Below are 24,153 nucleotides of genomic sequence, written 5' to 3'. Positions count from 1 at the left end.
ACAGCGCCCTCACTAATTTCAGTCGATAATTTCGCCTCTTTACCAGTTCCGGCCTTGATATTGTTCCGACAGCCTGTCACTATTCACAATCGATTTGAAACATTTTTGGAACAGATTTTTAATGTTGAGGTCCTACTCTATTCTTTTCATAAAAACAAGCACGATTCACTTAAATTCAGTACCCTCTAGAGGCTGATATATGTCGCCCAGGCGCTATTTTTACCGGGACTATACAAGGTTACACCAAATGCGGAAGGATTTAGTGTAGTGCCCCTTATAAGGAGAAAAATTCATTTTTTTCCTTTATTTTTTAAATATTTTGAAAGAATAGACAGTTTAAAGAAAAATGGTCAAAATATTTTTCTTCTATGTATCTTAATTACATAATGAGAGCGTTTTTCCGAAAAATGGCAAATGCCGCTTTTGTCACATTTGAGCCAAAAAGCACGTTTATCTTGCATTAGGCCTTTACCCTAAACACGTGATGTAGGCCTATCTAGTTTTACCTCTAAATGCTCAAATTTTCTTTAAATAAAAGAAAGTCACGTCAATAATTAATTGTAAGGGTCCAGTAGCTAGAAATTGTGCAGTAATTAACCCCCCCTTCATAAAAACAAGTTTGGAAGGGTTTAAGGACCCAGGCAGATTTATAACCTTCAAACCAAATCAATTAAAATCATAGAAATCTTATTTTTTCACATATCTCGACACTTTGTTCAGCTTTGAAGCCCCCTGACGGAATTATAACAAGCACGATTTGCATCTAATTCGATTTAAAATTACACATTAACATCTAAACTATCAATATAAATCGAAATTAACATAATTCAAGCAAAAGCCGACTTTAATTTTGCCTGAATTTATCAAAAAGCCGATTATAGCCCCAGTTGAAAAAAGCGCCTTCGAAGGGGCACACCACTAAATAATCGTCCCATTGAAATACACGTGAAAACACAAGAAAGTAAATTCGTTTTTCTACCCTTTTGCCTAAAGTTGAGAAAATGTCGTATGGATTTTCTAAAAGTATAAAGTCTGAAATTTAATAAAATTTTATTTTTGGGGTCCCTTCAGTCGAACTTTTGAGCTACGGGCACTTGAACAGCGCCCTCACTAATTTCAGTCGATAATTTCGCCTCTTTACCAGTTCCGGCCTTGATATTGTTCCGACAGCCTGTCACTATTCACAATCGATTTGAAACATTTTTGGAACAGATTTTTAATGTTGAGGTCCTACTCTATTCTTTTCATAAAAACAAGCACGATTCACTTAAATTCAGTACCCTCTAGAGGCTGATATATGTCGCCCAGGCGCTATTTTTACCGGGACTATACAAGGTTACACCAAATGCGGAAGGATTTAGTGTAGTGCCCCCTTATAAGGAGAAAAATTCATTTTTTCCTTTATTTTTTAAATATTTTGAAAGAATAGACAGTTTAAAGAAAAATGGTCAAAATATTTTTCTTTTTTCTATGTATCTTAATTACATAATGAGAGCGTTTTTCCGAAAAATGGCAAATGCCGCTTTTGTCACATTTGAGCCAAAAAAGCACGTTTATCTTGCATTAGGCCTTTACCCTAAACACGTGATGTAGGCCTATCTAGTTTTACCTCTAAATGCTCAAATTTTCTTTAAATAAAAGAAAGTCACGTCAATAATTAATTGTAAGGGTCCAGTAGCTAGAAATTGTGCAGTAATTAACCCCCCCCCTTCATAAAAACAAGTTTGGAAGGGTTTAAGGACCCGGGCAGATTTATAACCTTCAAACCAAATCAATTAAAATCATAGAAATCTTATTTTTTCACATATCTCGACACTTTGTTCAGCTTTGAAGCCCCCCCTGACGGAATTATAACAAGCACGATTTGCATCTAATTCGATTTAAAATTACACATTAACATCTAAACTATCAATATAAATCGAAATTAACATAATTCAAGCAAAAGCCGACTTTAATTTTGCCTGAATTTATCAAAAAGCCGATTATAGCCCCAGTTGAAAAAAGCGCCTTCGAAGGGGCACACCACTAAATAATCGTCCCATTGAAATACACGTGAAAACACAAGAAAGTAAATTCGTTTTTCTACCCTTTTGCCTAAAGTTGAGAAAATGTCGTATGGATTTTCTAAAAGTATAAAGTCTGAAATTTAATAAAATTTTATTTTTTGTGGGTCCCTTCAGTCGAACTTTTGAGCTACGGGCACTTGAACAGCGCCCTCACTAATTTCAGTCGATAATTTCGCCTCTTTACCAGTTCCGGCCTTGATATTGTTCCGACAGCCTGTCACTATTCACAATCGATTTGAAACATTTTTGGAACAGATTTTTAATGTTGAGGTCCTACTCTATTCTTTTCATAAAAACAAGCACGATTCACTTAAATTCAGTACCCTCTAGAGGCTGATATATGTCGCCCAGGCGCTATTTTTACCGGGACTATACAAGGTTACACCAAATGCGGAAGGATTTAGTGTAGTGCCCCTTATAAGGAGAAAAATTCATTTTTTCCTTTATTTTTTAAATATTTTGAAAGAATAGACAGTTTAAAGAAAAATGGTCAAAATATTTTTCTTCTATGTATCTTAATTACATAATGAGAGCGTTTTTCCGAAAAATGGCAAATGCCGCTTTTGTCACATTTGAGCCAAAAAAGCACGTTTATCTTGCATTAGGCCTTTACCCTAAACACGTGATGTAGGCCTATCTAGTTTTACCTCTAAATGCTCAAATTTTCTTTAAATAAAAGAAAGTCACGTCAATAATTAATTGTAAGGGTCCAGTAGCTAGAAATTGTGCAGTAATTAACCCCCCCCTTCATAAAAACAAGTTTGGAAGGGTTTAAGGACCCGGGCAGATTTATAACCTTCAAACCAAATCAATTAAAATCATAGAAATCTTATTTTTTCACATATCTCGACACTTTGTTCAGCTTTGAAGCCCCCTGACGGAATTATAACAAGCACGATTTGCATCTAATTCGATTTAAAATTACACATTAACATCTAAACTATCAATATAAATCGAAATTAACATAATTCAAGCAAAAGCCGACTTTAATTTTGCCTGAATTTATCAAAAAGCCGATTATAGCCCCAGTTGAAAAAAGCGCCTTCGGGGGCACACCACTAAATAATCGTCCCATTGAAATACACGTGAAAACACAAGAAAGTAAATTCGTTTTTCTACCCTTTTGCCTAAAGTTGAGAAAATGTCGTATGGATTTTCTAAAAGTATAAAGTCTGAAATTTAATAAAATTTTATTTTTTTTTTTTCCCTTCAGTCGAACTTTTGAGCTACGGGCACTTGAACAGCGCCCTCACTAATTTCAGTCGATAATTTCGCCTCTTTACCAGTTCCGGCCTTGATATTGTTCCGACAGCCTGTCACTATTCACAATCGATTTGAAACATTTTTGGAACAGATTTTTAATGTTGAGGTCCTACTCTATTCTTTTCATAAAAACAAGCACGATTCACTTAAATTCAGTACCCTCTAGAGGCTGATATATGTCGCCCAGGCGCTATTTTACCGGGACTATACAAGGTTACACCAAATGCGGAAGGATTTAGTGTAGTGCCCCTTATAAGGAGAAAATTCATTTTTTCCTTTATTTTTTAAATATTTTGAAAGAATAGACAGTTTAAAGAAAATGGTCAAAATATTTTTCTTCTATGTATCTTAATTACATAATGAGAGCGTTTTTCCGAAAAATGGCAAATGCCGCTTTTGTCACATTTGAGCCAAAAAGCACGTTTATCTTGCATTAGGCCTTTACCCTAAACACGTGATGTAGGCCTATCTAGTTTTACCTCTAAATGCTCAAATTTTCTTTAAATAAAAGAAAGTCACGTCAATAATTAATTGTAAGGGTCCAGTAGCTAGAAATTGTGCAGTAATTAACCCCCCCCTTCATAAAAACAAGTTTGGAAGGGTTTAAGGACCCGGGCAGATTTATAACCTTCAAACCAAATCAATTAAAATCATAGAAATCTTATTTTTTCACATATCTCGACACTTTGTTCAGCTTTGAAGCCCCTGACGGAATTATAACAAGCACGATTTGCATCTAATTCGATTTAAAATTACACATTAACATCTAAACTATCAATATAAATCGAAATTAACATAATTCAAGCAAAAGCCGACTTTAATTTTGCCTGAATTTATCAAAAAGCCGATTATAGCCCCAGTTGAAAAAAGCGCCTTCGAAGGGGCACACCACTAAATAATCGTCCCATTGAAATACACGTGAAAACACAAGAAAGTAAATTCGTTTTTCTACCCTTTTGCCTAAAGTTGAGAAAATGTCGTATGGATTTTCTAAAAGTATAAAGTCTGAAATTTAATAAAATTTTATTTTTTGGGGGTCCCTTCAGTCGAACTTTTGAGCTACGGGCACTTGAACAGCGCCCTCACTAATTTCAGTCGATAATTTCGCCTCTTTACCAGTTCCGGCCTTGATATTGTTCCGACAGCCTGTCACTATTCACAATCGATTTGAAACATTTTTGGAACAGATTTTTAATGTTGAGGTCCTACTCTATTCTTTTCATAAAAACAAGCACGATTCACTTAAATTCAGTACCCTCTAGAGGCTGATATATGTCGCCCAGGCGCTATTTTTTACCGGGACTATACAAGGTTACACCAAATGCGGAAGGATTTAGTGTAGTGCCCCCTTATAAGGAGAAAAATTCATTTTTTTCTTTATTTTTTTCAATATTTTGAAAGAATAGACAGTTTAAAGAAAAATGGTCAAAATATTTTTCTTCTATGTATCTTAATTACATAATGAGAGCGTTTTTCCGAAAAATGGCAAATGCCGCTTTTGTCACATTTGAGCCAAAAAAGCACGTTTATCTTGCATTAGGCCTTTACCCTAAACACGTGATGTAGGCCTATCTAGTTTTACCTCTAAATGCTCAAATTTTCTTTAAATAAAAGAAAGTCACGTCAATAATTAATTGTAAGGGTCCAGTAGCTAGAAATTGTGCAGTAATTAACCCCCCCCTTCCTAAAAACAAGTTTGGAAGGGTTCAAGGACCCGGGCAGATTTATAAACTTCAAACCAAATCAATTAAAATCATAGAAATCTTATTTTTTCACATATCTCGACACTTTGTTCAGCTTTGAAGACCCCTGACGGAATTATAACAAGCACGATTTGCATCTAATTCGATTTAAAATTACACATTAACATCTAAACTATCAATATAAATCGAAATTAACATAATTCAAGCAAAAGCCGACTTTAATTTTGCCTGAATTTATCAAAAAGCCGATTATAGCCCCAGTTGAAAAAAGCGCCTTCGAAGGGGCACACCACTAAATAATCGTCCCATTGAAATACACGTGAAAACACAAGAAAGTAAATTCGTTTTTCTACCCTTTTGCCTAAAGTTGAGAAAATGTCGTATGGATTTTCTAAAAGTATAAAGTCTGAAATATAATAAAAATTTATTTTTGGGGGGTCCCTTCAGTCGAACTTTTGAGCTACGGGCACTTGAACAGCGCCCTCACTAATTTCAGTCGATAATTTCGCCTCTTTACCAGTTCCGGCCTTGATATTGTTCCGACAGCCTGTCACTATTCACAATCGATTTGAAACATTTTTGGAACAGATTTTTAATGTTGAGGTCCTACTCTATTCTTTTCATAAAACAAGCACGATTCACTTAAATTCAGTACCCTCTAGAGGCTGATATATGTCGCCCAGGCGCTATTTTTACCGGGACTATACAAGGTTACACCAAATGCGGAAGGATTTAGTGTAGTGCCCCTTATAAGGAGAAAAATTCATTTTTTTCCTTAATTTTGTTAAATATTTCGAAAGAACAGACAGTTTAAAGAAAAATGGTCAAAATATTTTTCTTCTATGTATCTTAATTACATAATGAGAGCGTTTTTCCGAAAAATGGCAAATGCCGCTTTTGTCACATTTGAGCCAAAAAAGCACGTTTATCTTGCATTAGGCCTTTACCCTAAACACGTGATGTAGGCCTATCTAGTTTTACCTCTAAATGCTCAAATTTTCTTTAAATAAAAGAAAGTCACGTCAATAATTAATTGTAAGGGTCCAGTAGCTAGAAATTGTGCAGTAATTAACCCCCCTTCATAAAAACAAGTTTGGAAGGGTTTAAGGACCCGGGCAGATTTATAACCTTCAAACCAAATCAATTAAAATCATAGAGATCTTATTTTTTCACATATCTCGACACTTTGTTCAGCTTTGAAGCCCCCTGACGGAATTATAACAAGCACGATTTGCATCTAATTCGATTTAAAATTACACATTAACATCTAAACTATCAATATAAATCGAAATTAACATAATTCAAGCAAAAGCCGACTTTAATTTTGCCTGAATTTATCAAAAAGCCGATTATAGCCCCAGTTGAAAAAAGCGCCTTCGAAGGGGGCACACCACTAAATAATCGTCCCATTGAAATACACGTGAAAACACAAGAAAGTAAATTCGTTTTTCTACCCTTTTGCCTAAAGTTGAGAAAATGTCGTATGGATTTTCTAAAAGTATAAAGTCTGAAATTTAATAAAATTTTATTTTTTTGGGTCCCTTCAGTCGAACTTTTGAGCTACGGGCACTTGAACAGCGCCCTCACTAATTTCAGTCGATAATTTCGCCTCTTTACCAGTTCCGGCCTTGATATTGTTCCGACAGCCTGTCACTATTCACAATCGATTTGAAACATTTTTGGAACAGATTTTTAATGTTGAGGTCCTACTCTATTCTTTTCATAAAAACAAGCACGATTCACTTAAATTCAGTACCCTCTAGAGGCTGATATATGTCGCCCAGGCGCTATTTTTACCGGGACTATACAAGGTTACACCAAATGCGGAAGGATTTAGTGTAGTGCCCCTTATAAGGAGAAAAATTCATTTTTTTCCTTTTTTTTTTAAATATTTTGAAAGAATAGACAGTTTAAAGAAAAATGGTCAAAATATTTTTCTTCTATGTATCTTAATTACATAATGAGAGCGTTTTTCCGAAAAATGGCAAATGCCGCTTTTGTCACATTTGAGCCAAAAAAGCACGTTTATCTTGCATTAGGCCTTTACCCTAAACACGTGATGTAGGCCTATCTAGTTTTACCTCTAAATGCTCAAATTTTCTTTAAATAAAAGAAAGTCACGTCAATAATTAATTGTAAGGGTCCAGTAGCTAGAAATTGTGCAGTAATTAACCCCCCCCATCATAAAAACAAGTTTGGAAGGGTTTAAGGACCCGGGCAGATTTATAACCTTCAAACCAAATCAATTAAAATCATAGAAATCTTATTTTTTCACATATCTCGACACTTTGTTCAGCTTTGAGGCCCCCTGACGGAATTATAACAAGCACGATTTGCATCTAATTCGATTTAAAATTACACATTAACATCTAAACTATCAATATAAATCGAAATTAACATAATTCAAGCAAAAGCCGACTTTAATTTTGCCTGAATTTATCAAAAAGCCGATTATAGCCCCAGTTGAAAAAAGCGCCTTCGAAGGGGCACACCACTAAATAATCGTCCCATTGAAATACACGTGAAAACACAAGAAAGTAAATTCGTTTTTCTACCCTTTTGCCTAAAGTTGAGAAAATGTCGTATGGATTTTCTAAAAGTATAAAGTCTGAAATTTAATAAAATTTTATTTTTTGGTGTTTCTTTCAGTCGAACTTTTGAGCTACGGGCACTTGAACAGCGCCCTCACTAATTTCAGTCGATAATTTCGCCTCTTTACCAGTTCCGGCCTTGATATTGTTCCGACAGCCTGTCACTATTCACAATCGATTTGAAACATTTTTGGAACAGATTTTTAATGTTGAGGTCCTACTCTATTCTTTTCATAAAAACAAGCACGATTCACTTAAATTCAGTACCCTCTAGAGGCTGATATATGTCGCCCAGGCGCTATTTTTACCGGGACTATACAAGGTTACACCAAATGCGGAAGGATTTAGTGTAGTGCCCCTTATAAGGAGAAAAATTCATTTTTTTCCTTTATTTTTTTAAATATTTTGAAAGAATAGACAGTTTAAAGAAAAATGGTCAAAATATTTTTCTTCTATGTATCTTAATTACATAATGAGAGCGTTTTTCCGAAAAATGGCAAATGCCGCTTTTGTCACATTTGAGCCAAAAAGCACGTTTATCTTGCATTAGGCCTTTACCCTAAACACGTGATGTAGGCCTATCTAGTTTTACCTCTAAATGCTCAAATTTTCTTTAAATAAAAGAAAGTCACGTCAATAATTAATTGTAAGGGTCCAGTAGCTAGAAATTGTGCAGTAATTAACCCCCCCCCCCTTCATAAAAAACAAGTTTGGAAGGGTTTAAGGACCCGGGCAGATTTATAACCTTCAAACCAAATCAATTAAAATCATAGAAATCTTATTTTTTCACATATCTCGACACTTTGTTCAGCTTTGAAGCCCCTGACGGAATTATAACAAGCACGATTTGCATCTAATTCGATTTAAAATTACATTAACATCTAAACTATCAATATAAATCGAAATTAACATAATTCAAGCAAAAGCCGACTTTAATTTTGCCTGAATTTATCAAAAAGCCGATTATAGCCCCAGTTGAAAAAAGCGCCTTCGAAGGGGCACACCACTAAATAATCGTCCCATTGAAATACACGTGAAAACACAAGAAAGTAAATTCGTTTTTCTACCCTTTTGCCTAAAGTTGAGAAAATGTCGTATGGATTTTCTAAAAGTATAAAGTCTGAAATTTAATAAAATTTTATTTTTTGGGGGTACCTTCAGTCGAACTTTTGAGCTACGGGCACTTGAACAGCGCCCTCACTAATTTCAGTCGATAATTTCGCCTCTTTACCAGTTCCGGCCTTGATATTGTTCCGACAGCCTGTCACTATTCACAATCGATTTGAAACATTTTTGGAACAGATTTTTAATGTTGAGGTCCTACTCTATTCTTTTCATAAAAACAAGCACGATTCACTTAAATTCAGTACCCTCTAGAGGCTGATATATGTCGCCCAGGCGCTATTTTTACCGGGACTATACAAGGTTACACCAAATGCGGAAGGATTTAGTGTAGTGCCCCTTATAAGGAGAAAAATTCATTTTTTCCTTTATTTTTTAAATATTTTGAAAGAATAGACAGTTTAAAGAAAAATGGTCAAAATATTTTTCTTCTATGTATCTTAATTACATAATGAGAGCGTTTTTCCGAAAAATGGCAAATGCCGCTTTTGTCACATTTGAGCCAAAAAGCACGTTTATCTTGCATTAGGCCTTTACCCTAAACACGTGATGTAGGCCTATCTAGTTTTACCTCTAAATGCTCAAATTTTCTTTAAATAAAAGAAAGTCACGTCAATAATTAATTGTAAGGGTCCAGTAGCTAGAAATTGTGCAGTAATTAACCCCCCCCCCCCTTCATAAAAAACAAGTTTGGAAGGGTTTAAGGACCCGGGCAGATTTATAACCTTCAAACCAAATCAATTAAAATCATAGAAATCTTATTTTTTCACATATCTCGACACTTTGTTCAGCTTTGAAGCCCCTGACGGAATTATAACAAGCACGATTTGCATCTAATTCGATTTAAAATTACACATTAACATCTAAACTATCAATATAAATCGAAATTAACATAATTCAAGCAAAAGCCGACTTTAATTTTGCCTGAATTTATCAAAAAGCCGATTATAGCCCCAGTTGAAAAAAGCGCCTTCGAAGGGGGCACACCACTAAATAATCGTCCCATTGAAATACACGTGAAAACACAAGAAAGTAAATTCGTTTTTCTACCCTTTTGCCTAAAGTTGAGAAAATGTCGTATGGATTTTCTAAAAGTATAAAGTCTGAAATTTAATAAAATTTTATTTTTGGGGTCCTTCAGTCGAACTTTTGAGCTACGGGCACTTGAACAGCGCCCTCACTAATTTCAGTCGATAATTTCGCCTCTTTACCAGTTCCGGCCTTGATATTGTTCCGACAGCCTGTCACTATTCACAATCGATTTGAAACATTTTTGGAACAGATTTTTAATGTTGAGGTCCTACTCTATTCTTTTCATAAAAACAAGCACGATTCACTTAAATTCAGTACCCTCTAGAGGCTGATATATGTCGCCCAGGCGCTATTTTTACCGGGACTATACAAGGTTACACCAAATGCGGAAGGATTTAGTGTAGTGCCCCTTATAAGGAGAAAAATTCATTTTTTCCTTTATTTTTTAAATATTTTGAAAGAATAGACAGTTTAAAGAAAAATGGTCAAAATATTTTTCTTCTATGTATCTTAATTACATAATGAGAGCGTTTTTCCGAAAAATGGCAAATGCCGCTTTTGTCACATTTGAGCCAAAAAAGCACGTTTATCTTGCATTAGGCCTTTACCCTAAACACGTGATGTAGGCCTATCTAGTTTTACCTCTAAATGCTCAAATTTTCTTTAAATAAAAGAAAGTCACGTCAATAATTAATTGTAAGGGTCCAGTAGCTAGAAATTGTGCAGTAATTAACCCCCCCCCCCCTTCATAAAAACAAGTTTGGAAGGGTTTAAGGACCCGGGCAGATTTATAACCTTCAAACCAAATCAATTAAAATCATAGAAATCTTATTTTTTCACATATCTCGACACTTTGTTCAGCTTTGAAGCCCCCTGACGGAATTATAACAAGCACGATTTGCATCTAATTCGATTTAAAATTACACATTAACATCTAAACTATCAATATAAATCGAAATTAACATAATTCAAGCAAAAGCCGACTTTAATTTTGCCTGAATTTATCAAAAAGCCGATTATAGCCCCAGTTGAAAAAAAGCGCCTTCGAAGGGGCACACCACTAAATAATCGTCCCATTGAAATACACGTGAAAACACAAGAAAGTAAATTCGTTTTTCTACCCTTTTGCCTAAAGTTGAGAAAATGTCGTATGGATTTTCTAAAAGTATAAAGTCTGAAATTTAATAAAATTTTATTTTTGGGGGTCCTTCAGTCGAACTTTTGAGCTACGGGCACTTGAACAGCGCCCTCACTAATTTCAGTCGATAATTTCGCCTCTTTACCAGTTCCGGCCTTGATATTGTTCCGACAGCCTGTCACTATTCACAATCGATTTGAAACATTTTTGGAACAGATTTTTAATGTTGAGGTCCTACTCTATTCTTTTCATAAAAACAAGCACGATTCACTTAAATTCAGTACCCTCTAGAGGCTGATATATGTCGCCCAGGCGCTATTTTTACCGGGACTATACAAGGTTACACCAAATGCGGAAGGATTTAGTGTAGTGCCCCTTAAAAGGAGAAAAATTCATTTTTTTCCTTTATTTTTTTAAATATTTTGAAAGAATAGACAGTTTAAAGAAAAATGGTCAAAATATTTTTCTTCTATGTATCTTAATTACATAATGAGAGCGTTTTTCCGAAAAATGGCAAATGCCGCTTTTGTCACATTTGAGCCAAAAAGCACGTTTATCTTGCATTAGGCCTTTACCCTAAACACGTGATGTAGGCCTATCTAGTTTTACCTCTAAATGCTCAAATTTTCTTTAAATAAAAGAAAGTCACGTCAATAATTAATTGTAAGGGTCCAGTAGCTAGAAATTGTGCAGTAATTAACCCCCCCCCCTTCATAAAAAACAAGTTTGGAAGGGTTTAAGGACCCGGGCAGATTTATAACCTTCAAACCAAATCAATTAAAATCATAGAAATCTTATTTTTTCACATATCTCGACACTTTGTTCAGCTTTGAAGCCCCCTGACGGAATTATAACAAGCACGATTTGCATCTAATTCGATTTAAAATTACACATTAACATCTAAACTATCAATATAAATCGAAATTAACATAATTCAAGCAAAAGCCGACTTTAATTTTGCCTGAATTTATCAAAAAGCCGATTATAGCCCCAGTTGAAAAAAGCGCCTTCGAAGGGGCACACCACTAAATAATCGTCCCATTGAAATACACGTGAAAACACAAGAAAGTAAATTCGTTTTTCTACCCTTTTGCCTAAAGTTGAGAAAATGTCGTATGGATTTTCTAAAAGTATAAAGTCTGAAATTTAATAAAATTTTATTTTTTTTTTTCCCTTCAGTCGAACTTTTGAGCTACGGGCACTTGAACAGCGCCCTCACTAATTTCAGTCGATAATTTCGCCTCTTTACCAGTTCCGGCCTTGATATTGTTCCGACAGCCTGTCACTATTCACAATCGATTTGAAACATTTTTGGAACAGATTTTTAATGTTGAGGTCCTACTCTATTCTTTTCATAAAAACAAGCACGATTCACTTAAATTCAGTACCCTCTAGAGGCTGATATATGTCGCCCAGGCGCTATTTTTACCGGGACTATACAAGGTTACACCAAATGCGGAAGGATTTAGTGTAGTGCCCCCTTTGACTGGTGGTACGCGCTCTGTCTATCTTACTCCTCTGTGACTGATGGGAGCACACCACTAAATCAATGCGCCATTTGTGCAACCCTACTGAGTTCCGGTAAAATACAGAAAGTTTTTGAGGTATAATGGGCTGCTCTTTGGACTAATAATCAGAAAGAGTAGCGAATTATAGCTTAAATAAAAGTGTAAAGCCTGTGCATGAATTTGAATCACTAAAAAGTCGCATTTTTATAATTATCGAGAAAATAGGTCCGCGTATTAAAAAATGGGCAGAAACGGGTTTTCAGTCATGAGAGCATGTCAAAAACAGTGAGGGCGCTGTTTAGCGGCTCCTAGCGGGAAAACGAGACGGAAGACTACCCATACATTGAAACATATGTTAAACTTTCATCGATTTGCAATCGACTGGTTATCCTTAAATTTCTCAGAATGTGCCGAAAAGGCCTCAAAACGAGCAAATAAAACTGGTGTTTTTACACGCATTTCAATGGGGCGATTATTTAGTGGTGTGCGCCCTTCGAAGGGCCTAGGAGTAAAACCGTGCTTTTCAGAGATTCAGCCAAAATTGAAATGGCTTTTGATTAAATTGCAGTTTTTTCGATTTAAATAGATAGTTTATATGTTAATGAATATATTTAATGCGTTTTAGATGCAAGTAGCGCTAAGATTATTCCCCCAGAGGCCTTCAAAGTTCAGGAAATTGCCACAAATTGTGTGAAAACAAGATTTCTTGGATTTTAAGAAATTTGGGCTTAAGGTGACAAATCGGTGCGTGCTTTTTAAAGGTGCCAAATCTTGGTTTTATATGGTTGGGGGGGGGGGGGTGATTGTTATAAATCATTAACAGTAGACCCATGCAATTGTGAAACGTGATTTACTCTCATTTAAAACCGAATTTCATCAGATGGAAGGTCAAAAACTATCTAGGAATTGGAATTTAATGCAAAATATAGAAGAGTAAGCATGAATGGTCAAAATGTTGAAAATTTGCCTATTTTCGGAATCCACCATGTAACTTTGAAAGGGCATTTCTCTTGAAGTGAATGTCACAGAGCAATTCTGTTTCGAGCGTTTTACTCAAAACATTTTATATTTCAAGAAAAAGATAAAAGAATTAAATTTTATGAACATCAGAAACCCTTCAAGGGAGCACACCACTAAATCAATGCGCCATTTGTGCAACCCTACTGAGTTCCGGTAAAATACAGAAAGTTTTTGAGGTATAATGGGCTGCTCTTTGGACTAATAATCAGAAAGAGTAGCGAATTATAGCTTAAATAAAAGTGTAAAGCCTGTGCATGAATTTGAATCACTAAAAAGTCGCATTTTTATAATTATCGAGAAAATAGGTCCGCGTATTAAAAATGGGCAGAAACGGGTTTTCAGTCATGAGAGCATGTCAAAAACAGTGAGGGCGCTGTTTAGCGGCTTCTAACGGGAAAACGAGACGGAAGACTACCCATACATTGAAACATATGTTAAACTTTCATCGATTTGCAATCGACTGGTTATCCTTAAATTTCTCAGAATGTGCCGAAAAGGCCTCAAAACGAGCAAATAAAACTGGTGTTTTTACACGCATTTCAATGGGGCGATTATTTAGTGGTGTGCGCCCTTCGAAGGGCCTAGGAGTAAAACCGTGCTTTTCAGAGATTCAGCCAAAATTGAAATGGCTTTTGATTAAATTGCAGTTTTTTCGATTTAAATAGATAGTTTATATGTTAATGAATATATTTAATGCGTTTTAGATGCAAGTAGCGCTAAGATTATTCCCCAGAGGCCTTCAAAGTTCAGGAAATTGCCACAAATTGTGTGAAAACAAGATTTCTTGGATTTTAAGAAATTTGGGCTTAAGGTGACAAATCGGTGCGTGCTTTTTAAAGGTGCCAAATCTTGGTTTTATATGGTTGGGGGGGTGATTGTTATAAATCATTAACAGTAGACCCATGCAATTGTGAAACGTGATTTACTCTCATTTAAAACCGAATTTCATCAGATGGAAGGTCAAAAACTATCTAGGGAATTGGAATTTAATGCAAAATATAGAAGAGTAAGCATGAATGGTCAAAATGTTGAAAATTTGCCTATTTTCGGAATCCACCATGTAACTTTGAAAGGGCATTTCTCTTGAAGTGAATGTCACAGAGCAATTCTGTTTCGAGCGTTTTACTCAAAACATTTTATATTTCAAGAAAAGATAAAAAGAATTAAATTTTATGAACATCAGAAACCCTTGAAGGAGCACACCACTAAATCAATGCGCCATTTGTGCAACCCTACTGAGTTCCGGTAAAATACAGAAAGTTTTTGAGGTATAATGGGCTGCTCTTTGGACTAATAATCAGAAAGAGTAGCGAATTATAGCTTAAATAAAAGTGTAAAGCCTGTGCATGAATTTGAATCACTAAAAAGTCGCATTTTATAATTATCGAGAAAATAGGTCCGCGTATTAAAAATGGGCAGAAACGGGTTTTCAGTCATGAGAGCATGTCAAAAACAGTGAGGGCGCTGTTTAGCGGGTCATACCGGGAAAACGAGACGGAAGACTACCCATACATTGAAACATATGTTAAACTTTCATCGATTTGCAATCGACTGGTTATCCTTAAATTTCTCAGAATGTGCCGAAAAGGCCTCAAAACGAGCAAATAAAACTGGTGTTTTTACACGCATTTCAATGGGGCGATTATTTAGTGGTGTGCGCCCTTCGAAGGGCCTAGGAGTAAAACCGTGCTTTTCAGAGATTCAGCCAAAATTGAAATGGCTTTTGATTAAATTGCAGTTTTTTCGATTTAAATAGATAGTTTATATGTTAATGAATATATTTAATGCGTTTTAGATGCAAGTAGCGCTAAGATTATTCCCCCAGAGGCCTTCAAAGTTCAGGAAATTGCCACAAATTGTGTGAAAACAAGATTTCTTGGATTTTAAGAAATTTGGGCTTAAGGTGACAAATCGGTGCGTGCTTTTTAAAGGTGCCAAATCTTGGTTTTATATGGTTGGGGGGTGATTGTTATAAATCATTAACAGTAGACCCATGCAATTGTGAAACGTGATTTACTCTCATTTAAAACCGAATTTCATCAGATGGAAGGTCAAAAACTATCTAGGGAATTGGAATTTAATGCAAAATATAGAAGAGTAAGCATGAATGGTCAAAATGTTGAAAATTTGCCTATTTTCGGAATCCACCATGTAACTTTGAAAGGGCATTTCTCTTGAAGTGAATGTCACAGAGCAATTCTGTTTCGAGCGTTTTACTCAAAACATTTTATATTTCAAGAAAAAGATAAAAGAATTAAATTTTATGAACATCAGAAACCCTTGAAGGAGCACACCACTAAATCAATGCGCCATTTGTGCAACCCTACTGAGTTCCGGTAAAATACAGAAAGTTTTTGAGGTATAATGGGCTGCTCTTTGGACTAATAATCAGAAAGAGTAGCGAATTATAGCTTAAATAAAAGTGTAAAGCCTGTGCATGAATTTGAATCACTAAAAAGTCGCATTTTTATAATTATCGAGAAAATAGGTCCGCGTATTAAAAAATGGGCAGAAACGGGTTTTCAGTCATGAGAGCATGTCAAAAACAGTGAGGGCGCTGTTTAGCGGCTCCTAGCGGGAAAACGAGACGGAAGACTACCCATACATTGAAACATATGTTAAACTTTCATCGATTTGCAATCGACTGGTTATCCTTAAATTTCTCAGAATGTGCCGAAAAGGCCTCAAAACGAGCAAATAAAACTGGTGTTTTTACACGCATTTCAATGGGGCGATTATTTAGTGGTGTGCGCCCTTCGAAGGGCCTAGGAGTAAAACCGTGCTTTTCAGAGATTCAGCCAAAATTGAAATGGCTTTTGATTAAATTGCAGTTTTTTTTCGATTTAAATAGATAGTTTATATGTTAATGAATATATTTAATGCGTTTTAGATGCAAGTAGCGCTAAGATTATTCCCCCAGAGGCCTTCAAAGTTCAGGAAATTGCCACAAATTGTGTGAAAACAAGATTTCTTGGATTTTAAGAAATTTGGGCTTAAGGTGACAAATCGGTGCGTGCTTTTTAAAGGTGCCAAATCTTGGTTTTATATGGTTGGGGGGTGATTGTTATAAATCATTAACAGTAGACCCATGCAATTGTGAAACGTGATTTACTCTCATTTAAAACCGAATTTCATCAGATGGAAGGTCAAAAACTATCTAGGAATTGGAATTTAATGCAAAATATAGAAGAGTAAGCATGAATGGTCAAAATGTTGAAAATTTGCCTATTTTCGGAATCCACCATGTAACTTTGAAAGGGCATTTCTCTTGAAGTGAATGTCACAGAGCAATTCTGTTTCGAGCGTTTTACTCAAAACATTTTATATTTCAAGAAAAAGATAAAAGAATTAAATTTTATGAACATCAGAAACCCTTGAAGGGAGCACACCACTAAATCAATGCGCCATTTGTGCAACCCTACTGAGTTCCGGTAAAATACAGAAAGTTTTTGAGGTATAATGGGCTGCTCTTTGGACTAATAATCAGAAAGAGTAGCGAATTATAGCTTAAATAAAAGTGTAAAGCCTGTGCATGAATTTGAATCACTAAAAAGTCGCATTTTTATAATTATCGAGAAAATAGGTCCGCGTATTAAAAAATGGGCAGAAACGGGTTTTCAGTCATGAGAGCATGTCAAAAACAGTGAGGGCGCTGTTTAGCGGCTCCTAGCGGGAAAACGAGACGGAAGACTACCCATACATTGAAACATATGTTAAACTTTCATCGATTTGCAATCGACTGGTTATCCTTAAATTTCTCAGAATGTGCCGAAAAGGCCTCAAAACGAGCAAATAAAACTGGTGTTTTTACACGCATTTCAATGGGGCGATTATTTAGTGGTGTGCGCCCTGATGTACATTGGCATGTTGGGCAATATCCGTTCTGGAAAAGTGTTGGGCGAAAGCGATACTAGCCCTACTACAATTTTAATCCAAATTTTTTAAACTTTTGAATGTCCAAACATGGTGATCTAGGATTAGAAACATGTTTTTAGGTCAAAATGCGACCAGAACTAACGAATATCCAAAAATTTGAAATTGTTTTTCAACATGTTTCAGATATAGGCCTAGGCCGACTAGCCTACAACTCTAGCGTGATGCAGAATTAATTCACTGCCTGCCTATAAATGATCTCCACAGATCCAGATCCAAATCCAGATCCTACATCAAGTTCAAACAAACGGACACATTCAAGGCATTATGTCATTGATTGATGCGCCATCCCGCTCGTGGCAGTGGCATCAGTTTTGCACTCGCGTGTGCGTAGGCCTACCCATAAACACTTGTGAAGGCACGTGCGTACTCACAAACACTTGTGCAAGCGCGTACGTACCTTCAATAATTTGCAAATGTGCGTGCGTACCTATAAACACTTGTGAACGCGAGTGTGCACTTGCAAACACTTGCAAACTCGCATGCGTACCCGTAATAACTTTCGCGTACCCATAAACACTTGCGAACGGGCATGCGTACTCGAAAACACTTGCAAACTCGATTGCGTAACGTACGCGCGTGCGTACCCGCAATAACTTTCGAACACAAGGGCGTACCCATAAACACTTGCGCATGCGTGTGCGTACCCATAAACACTTGCGCATACGCTTACGTACCCATAAACACTTGCGCATACGCTTGCGTACTTGCAAACACTTGCGAACGTGCATGCGTACGCATAAACACTTGAGAACGAGTGTATTCACGCAAACACTTGCGAACGTGCGTGCGTATAATCCCAAACACATGGGAACGGGCATGCGTACCCGCAACGTGCGTTTGTACTTGCAAACACTTGTGTATGCATATGTGTACTTGCAAACACTTGCAAACGCGCGTGCGTACCCGCAATAACTTGCAAACGCATGTGCGTACCTACAAAGACTTGAACATGTGCATGCGTACCCATAAACAATTGCGCACGCGCGTGCGTATTCGCAAACACTTGCGAACGTCTGTGCGTACCGGCAATGTACGCAAGCGTACCCATGAACACTTGTAAACATGAGTGCGTACTCGCAAACATTTGCGAACGCTTGTTAACACAATTGTGCACGCGTGTACGTACCCACCCACAATATCTTGCAAACGTGCGGTATAGGCCTACCTATAAACACTTGCCGTCCCCCATGAAAAAAAAATTAGAGAGGGCGTGCCCCCCCCCCCTAACTCTCCCCGGCTTTCTCCGACTATGATCGACAACATAGGCCTATGATGCGGCCGGCCCACCCACTCCCGCACCCGGTTGCCTCCCGCGTATGGGTGCCGACCTCGATCTGCCGATTTCATAGCTACTGACGCCGGCTATGCCGCCGGGGTGATACCCGGGCAATACCCCGGGGCGATATGATCGGGTTAGTAAAATAGTTAGAAGATATCAGTTCGGGGGCACTGCTAATTCAAAGACGTCTCTGATATCAAATACTCTTGAAGCGTTATGTCACCTAACAGTATCATATTTCAGAGACGTCTCATAAATCACATACTCCCTAGTTTCAAAACCCAGTCGCAAACGATATAAGTAATTTTGATGAACGTGCCAGCGCAGTGGGAATAATTTTTTGTATAGGCCTTATCAGGGTTGTAGCTAGCCCAAGTTGAGCATGTTGAGTGCCTGCTAATTTTACTATCCAATTCATGAATTGGATAGTAAAATTGGGATTTTTTTTTACCTCAAAACATTTGATTTTAGCCATTGCAATCTAAGTGTGTTCTGGGACCATTTGTCAGAATTTGCACAGATAGATATAATTTTTGCACAGGTAGGGGAAGGTGGGGCATAACGGAACACTTAACTTTGAGGATGCTCTGTGACGTCACCATAAGTAATATGACTGTAAAAATTATATATTCAGTTGAAGTTTGTATTTACCTTTAATATACCATTAATCAATATAACTTGAATCTTACAATTTTTTATAAAAATGAAGAAATATTTTCAACAAAAAAAATCCGTTTTGCCCCACTATCGGGGCAAAACGGAACCCCCCTATGGAGCAAAACGGTACACTGGGTGCAAACTTATATCAGTTGTTCCATCGGTAGGCCCTAGGCCTAGTTATATGTAGGCCTATATTCAGTTACAATATTAAGTGGGCCTACCATCTCTGTGGAGTGAGTGGTTAACTTCTTATAGGCCTAGTAGGCCTATAATATGTATGACCAATATTTGATTAGAAAGAAATATTCAGTAGCCCTACCATCTCTGTGGAGTAAGTGGTTAACTTTTAATCATTAATTCTATCTGTAGGTCTAGTTATATGTCTATGTTTCAGCAAAATGTTTACCATGTTCGAGTAGGCCCCTAGATAACGCCTACATTTCCTTGAGTGAAGACAAATTATGTCCAATTGGGGCAAAACGGAACCATCTGTGGGACAAAACGCCCGGGGCAAAACGGAACCCTGTTCCGTTATGCCCCACACCTAGGGTTCCGTTTTGCCCCATACCCGACTTTTTAGAAATAGGTTGCATGCATAATACATCGTAGCATATAGGCCATGCACTTAATACAGCTCATGGCTAGTACCTTCGTGTTTACAATATACATAATTATTTGGGAATCCGATATTAATGAAGTAAAATTTCAGCGCATTAAACATCTACATATCTTACACCAGACGGGTAGTAATTTTTTGGCTCGATCTTGCTCGAATGTCAGTGGATTGTTTCAGATAAAATTTTTGTTGTAAAGCCTCGTAGCCATACTTGTGTTCCTCAATATAATTTGCATAGACGGCAGTATTGCCAAGGCCTATTTTTCCAGGTGGTTCCGTTTTGCCCCGGGGGTCCGTTTATTTGCTAAACATAGGAAAGCTTATTGTAATACACTCAGCTTCGTTCCGATGTGCTGCATAGAGTGCCAAATTGTCAACAAAAATCGACGTATGTGATATCACAGACCCCCGTATGTGAAATCACTGACCCGTCTTTGAAATCAGAGACGTCCGGTTATTACGAGTGCCCCCGAACTGATATGCGAATAGGCATATTAGGGACCGATCGCAAACACTTGTTAGGGGGGCTGATGCAAAAAAAAAAAAATCATCGCGAAAGTTTTTCGCCCCTTTCAGATCTCTAAAAATTTAGCCTCCCCCCACTTTGACATGAAAATTATGGGTCAATCCCAGAGAAAATCATATAAACTCAATTTTCCTGGGAGAATTTTTAGTCATTTTTTCAAGGCCCCTCCTCTACCCCTAGGAGGGTCAAAACTAAAGCCCCTCCCACCCTTTTGCATCAGCCCCCCCTAACAAGTGTTTGTGAACGTCTTTTGCACCAACTTCACCATGTTGTAGGAATTCCCATATCAACATCAGCCCGCCAATTGAGCGGCGACGGGGCATACCCCGTACCACCCGGTGTTTTCGCGTAAGTATTTGAGGTAGTGCACGCCGCGCGCGCCACTTGAAGAAGGGAACGGAAGTTCGGTTTAAATCGTTAGATCATGCGGCCTGGATAATATAGAAAACTTGGGTAAAATTTCAATGCTATCGACCTTTAAACATGTATTATACTAGGCATATGCATATTTCGTCCTAATAATATTTTATGTAAGGTCATTAAGTTGTGCATTGAAACATTGGTTGAAATCAGGTTGAAATTTCAACGTTGTATCAACGTTGAAGTTTCAACCTGATTTCAACCTCCTTAATTTTTGCATTGAAAGTTGGTTGAAACATGGTTGAAATCAGGTTGAAATTTCAACGTTGTATCGACGTTGAAATTTCAACCTGATTTCAACCAATCTCTAGGTTGAAATCGGGTTGAAATCAGGTTAGGTTAGATTTCGACGTTGTATCAACGTTGATACAACGTCGAAATCCTAACCTGTGCCCACTGGGGAATCTCAAAGGGAATGCGATATCAGCCTAATTAGTACCATCCTTATTCACACTAGTACTTAATTCATGAGAACAGTGTGCTTTGTCTTTTGCAGATATATGTATGTCTACAAACGCATCAATGGAACTCTGGTTATTTTCATCGAAATAATATTATTCTAAGGAAAACAACAAATTCGTCTTTTGCTTTATTATCCAGACGAGACAACATGGCTGACGTAATCTTGTTTGTATTCAAAAACATGGTTAATATTTTAGGCAAATGCAAATATACCTTAAATTTTCGATTGGGTCGCGGTAATTTCCATTGTAGATATTTTTAAGTAACTAAAGAAATCTAAAATACTCAATTTACAAAAAAAAAATATTGTGGACATATTTGATAACTTCTTTTCGTGTTATGTTTACACTTCTTACAAATGTAGGAAGACAAAATGAACAAACAACATGATAGTAAGGGTGTGTAAACTGTAAAAAATATGTTTCAGTAGGATAAAAGTTAAAAATGAGATTTTATGTTCTTCTTTTTATAATAATATTACATAGTGCATGGTGATGGATTTGAGCTCCCATTCACCCGTGTATGGTGAATTTACTACGTAATAATCACACACTCAAGGGTATATGCAAATTGCACGTATCCACTCCTTTCGAAAGCCCTATCTTGTTAAACAAATGTATTTAGGCCAAAATATCACATTTAATATTGATTTGAATATGTTATCTTTATATTACATGCAAAAAATTAAAAACCTTAAAAAAACCGACACAGGTACCTGATGTAATTTCAACTACTGTTTCGTCGTGAATGTGGATGTGGATGACGGTGTGCTGCCATTCACACTGCAGTTCATTCATAAAAAATATCAAACTCACTCGATAGTATTGACCATAAGGCCATAATATGTCCTGAACTCGCCACTCTTAGCGTTACATCACAAATATTATGAATTTTTACACCAATCTAATTAGATTATTTCCACAATTATCAACCCTAAACTAGCAAAAGTATACATTTTTGTAAAGCTGAAGGCTTAAGCAATTTCGTAATCTGTTTGGTAATCTGCCCGAAGTATGTTAGCATATTTTACAATTCAAGATATTTTGAACTGAAACATTTTACCCCTAACACCTACAGAAAAAATGAGTCCATATTTAGATTCCTCATCAAATTTCCCTTCAGAAAATCTATACTTTGACTATGATGGCATAAATAATTAAAATTTTAGAGTAACTTTTAGATTTTGAAGACATTCGCATTAAACACTTACTACAGTGTTTAATATGAAAACGGATAGTTTTGTATGGAAAAGTTTGTATCTGAGTTTGTTTCTAGACTAAACCAAACATAAATGATTAAAAACAATTAGTAGAATTGTTAAGGGATCTAGAATGAGCGTTTATTGCGTTTCGACAGTATTTTTTGTGGGACATGAGAGCACCTCAGACCTATCGAATTGCATTCTGAATACGAAGCATGTCTTTCTGATATCAAATAATTTTCATTTTTGAAAATCACAATATAATACAAATTTTATGACAAATTATAAAAATTTGATATTTTTCACATTTTGATATATAACAGTCCTCGAAGTAAATTATATAAATCTAATGATATATTCTTAAAGTGTATGTAACTGGGAGGAAAAGCCGACGGTCAATTGAAAATTTTGACATTTCATATTGAAGATATGGATTTTTTTCCCAAAAAGACCAATTTTTTTTTGGTGTTTTGGAAAAAAATCCATATCTTCAATACGAAAGGTCAAAATTTTCAATTGATCGTCGGCTTTTCATCCCACCTACATACTTTTAAGTATAAATCATCAGATTTATAAAGTTTACTTCGAGTACTGTTAAATATAAAAATATCAATTTTAATGATTTGCCATAAAATGTGTATTAAATTGCGAATTTCAAAAATCCAAATTATTTGATATCAGAAAGACATTCTCCGTATTCAGAATGCAATTCGATATGTCTGATGTGCTCTAATGTCCCAAAATAAATACTGTCCAAACGTTCATACCCCAGCCCTTAAGCTGTAAGGTCATGAGTTTTTTTAGATGCTAGATAGAGTCAAAATCCAATTTATAGAAACAGATTATGCACTAAAAATAGAGCTTGTGTGTACCACATCCCCCACCTCCGCCACCCTGCCCATTCTGAATTCTATGAAGCACAGTGTCAGTATTAAAAAGGCCAAAGAATTTCTTTTTACAGGATTGAAAGTGCATTTTATTTAGCAATAAAATGAGACCACAAGCATGACAGTAACTTCTTGCTTGGCAGAGATATCATCATTTAATTTGAGTCGAATTTGGAAAAACGTAACATCTTTTTTGGGTGGAGAGTTCAAGACGCACGACCATAAAATATATTCTAGCCAAATTTGGCTATAGACCTGTACCATGCAATATTCATAAATATTAGTCATAATGCCCATATTTGGCAAACCATTTAAATATTATCACAAGTGCGCTATATAGAAATCCTCTGTCATTTTTGACACGGGAAAGCAGCTCTTTTGATGTTTACTGAGGTATAGAAAGTGTGGGAAAATTTGGGAAGGCTATTTAGTATAATAAAGTATTACTGTCTGTTCAATTAGCTTAGATTCTTGAATTTTTAAGATATTTGAAAAAATAAAAACCTGTGGCCAAAGTCATCAAAGAAAAGTGTTGGCACAGCCTTAGACCTAACGTGATTTATACTTTTCAAATTCCAAAGTTCAATTTAAAACCCAATTTCTTTTCAATTTTGCCTCATTTTGGGCAGTTACTTGGGTCCACCGAAAGGGTTCGCGACCTTTTTACAAATCGAGTGGGACGGTCCATTCTCAACTTAGGGCATAGACCCTATCCAATTTAGC

The 24,153-nt window shown here is 36.3% G+C and overlaps 1 protein-coding gene across 2 annotated transcripts in view; it reads left to right on the top strand.

Moving 5' to 3' along the window:
• LOC140147644 (uncharacterized) overlaps window positions 1–22,568 on the top strand; it is a 69,140-nt gene extending 46,572 nt beyond the window's left edge. The window contains exon 4 of one of the 2 annotated variants that reach the window (XM_072169413.1): window positions 21,377–22,568. In XM_072169413.1, coding sequence (XP_072025514.1) covers window positions 21,377–21,443 — 67 coding nt within the window. In that variant the 3' untranslated portion in view covers window positions 21,444–22,568. The remainder of the gene's footprint in view (window positions 1–21,376) is intronic. The other variant, XM_072169412.1, reaches the window with a different exon arrangement.
• Window positions 22,569–24,153: the final 1,585 nt, after the last annotated feature.

Source organism: Amphiura filiformis, chromosome 3 (genome assembly GCF_039555335.1).
Source record: "Amphiura filiformis chromosome 3, Afil_fr2py, whole genome shotgun sequence".
NCBI lineage: Eukaryota > Metazoa > Echinodermata > Ophiuroidea > Amphilepidida > Amphiuridae > Amphiura > Amphiura filiformis.
This window is presented reverse-complemented; position numbering and strand designations above follow the sequence as displayed.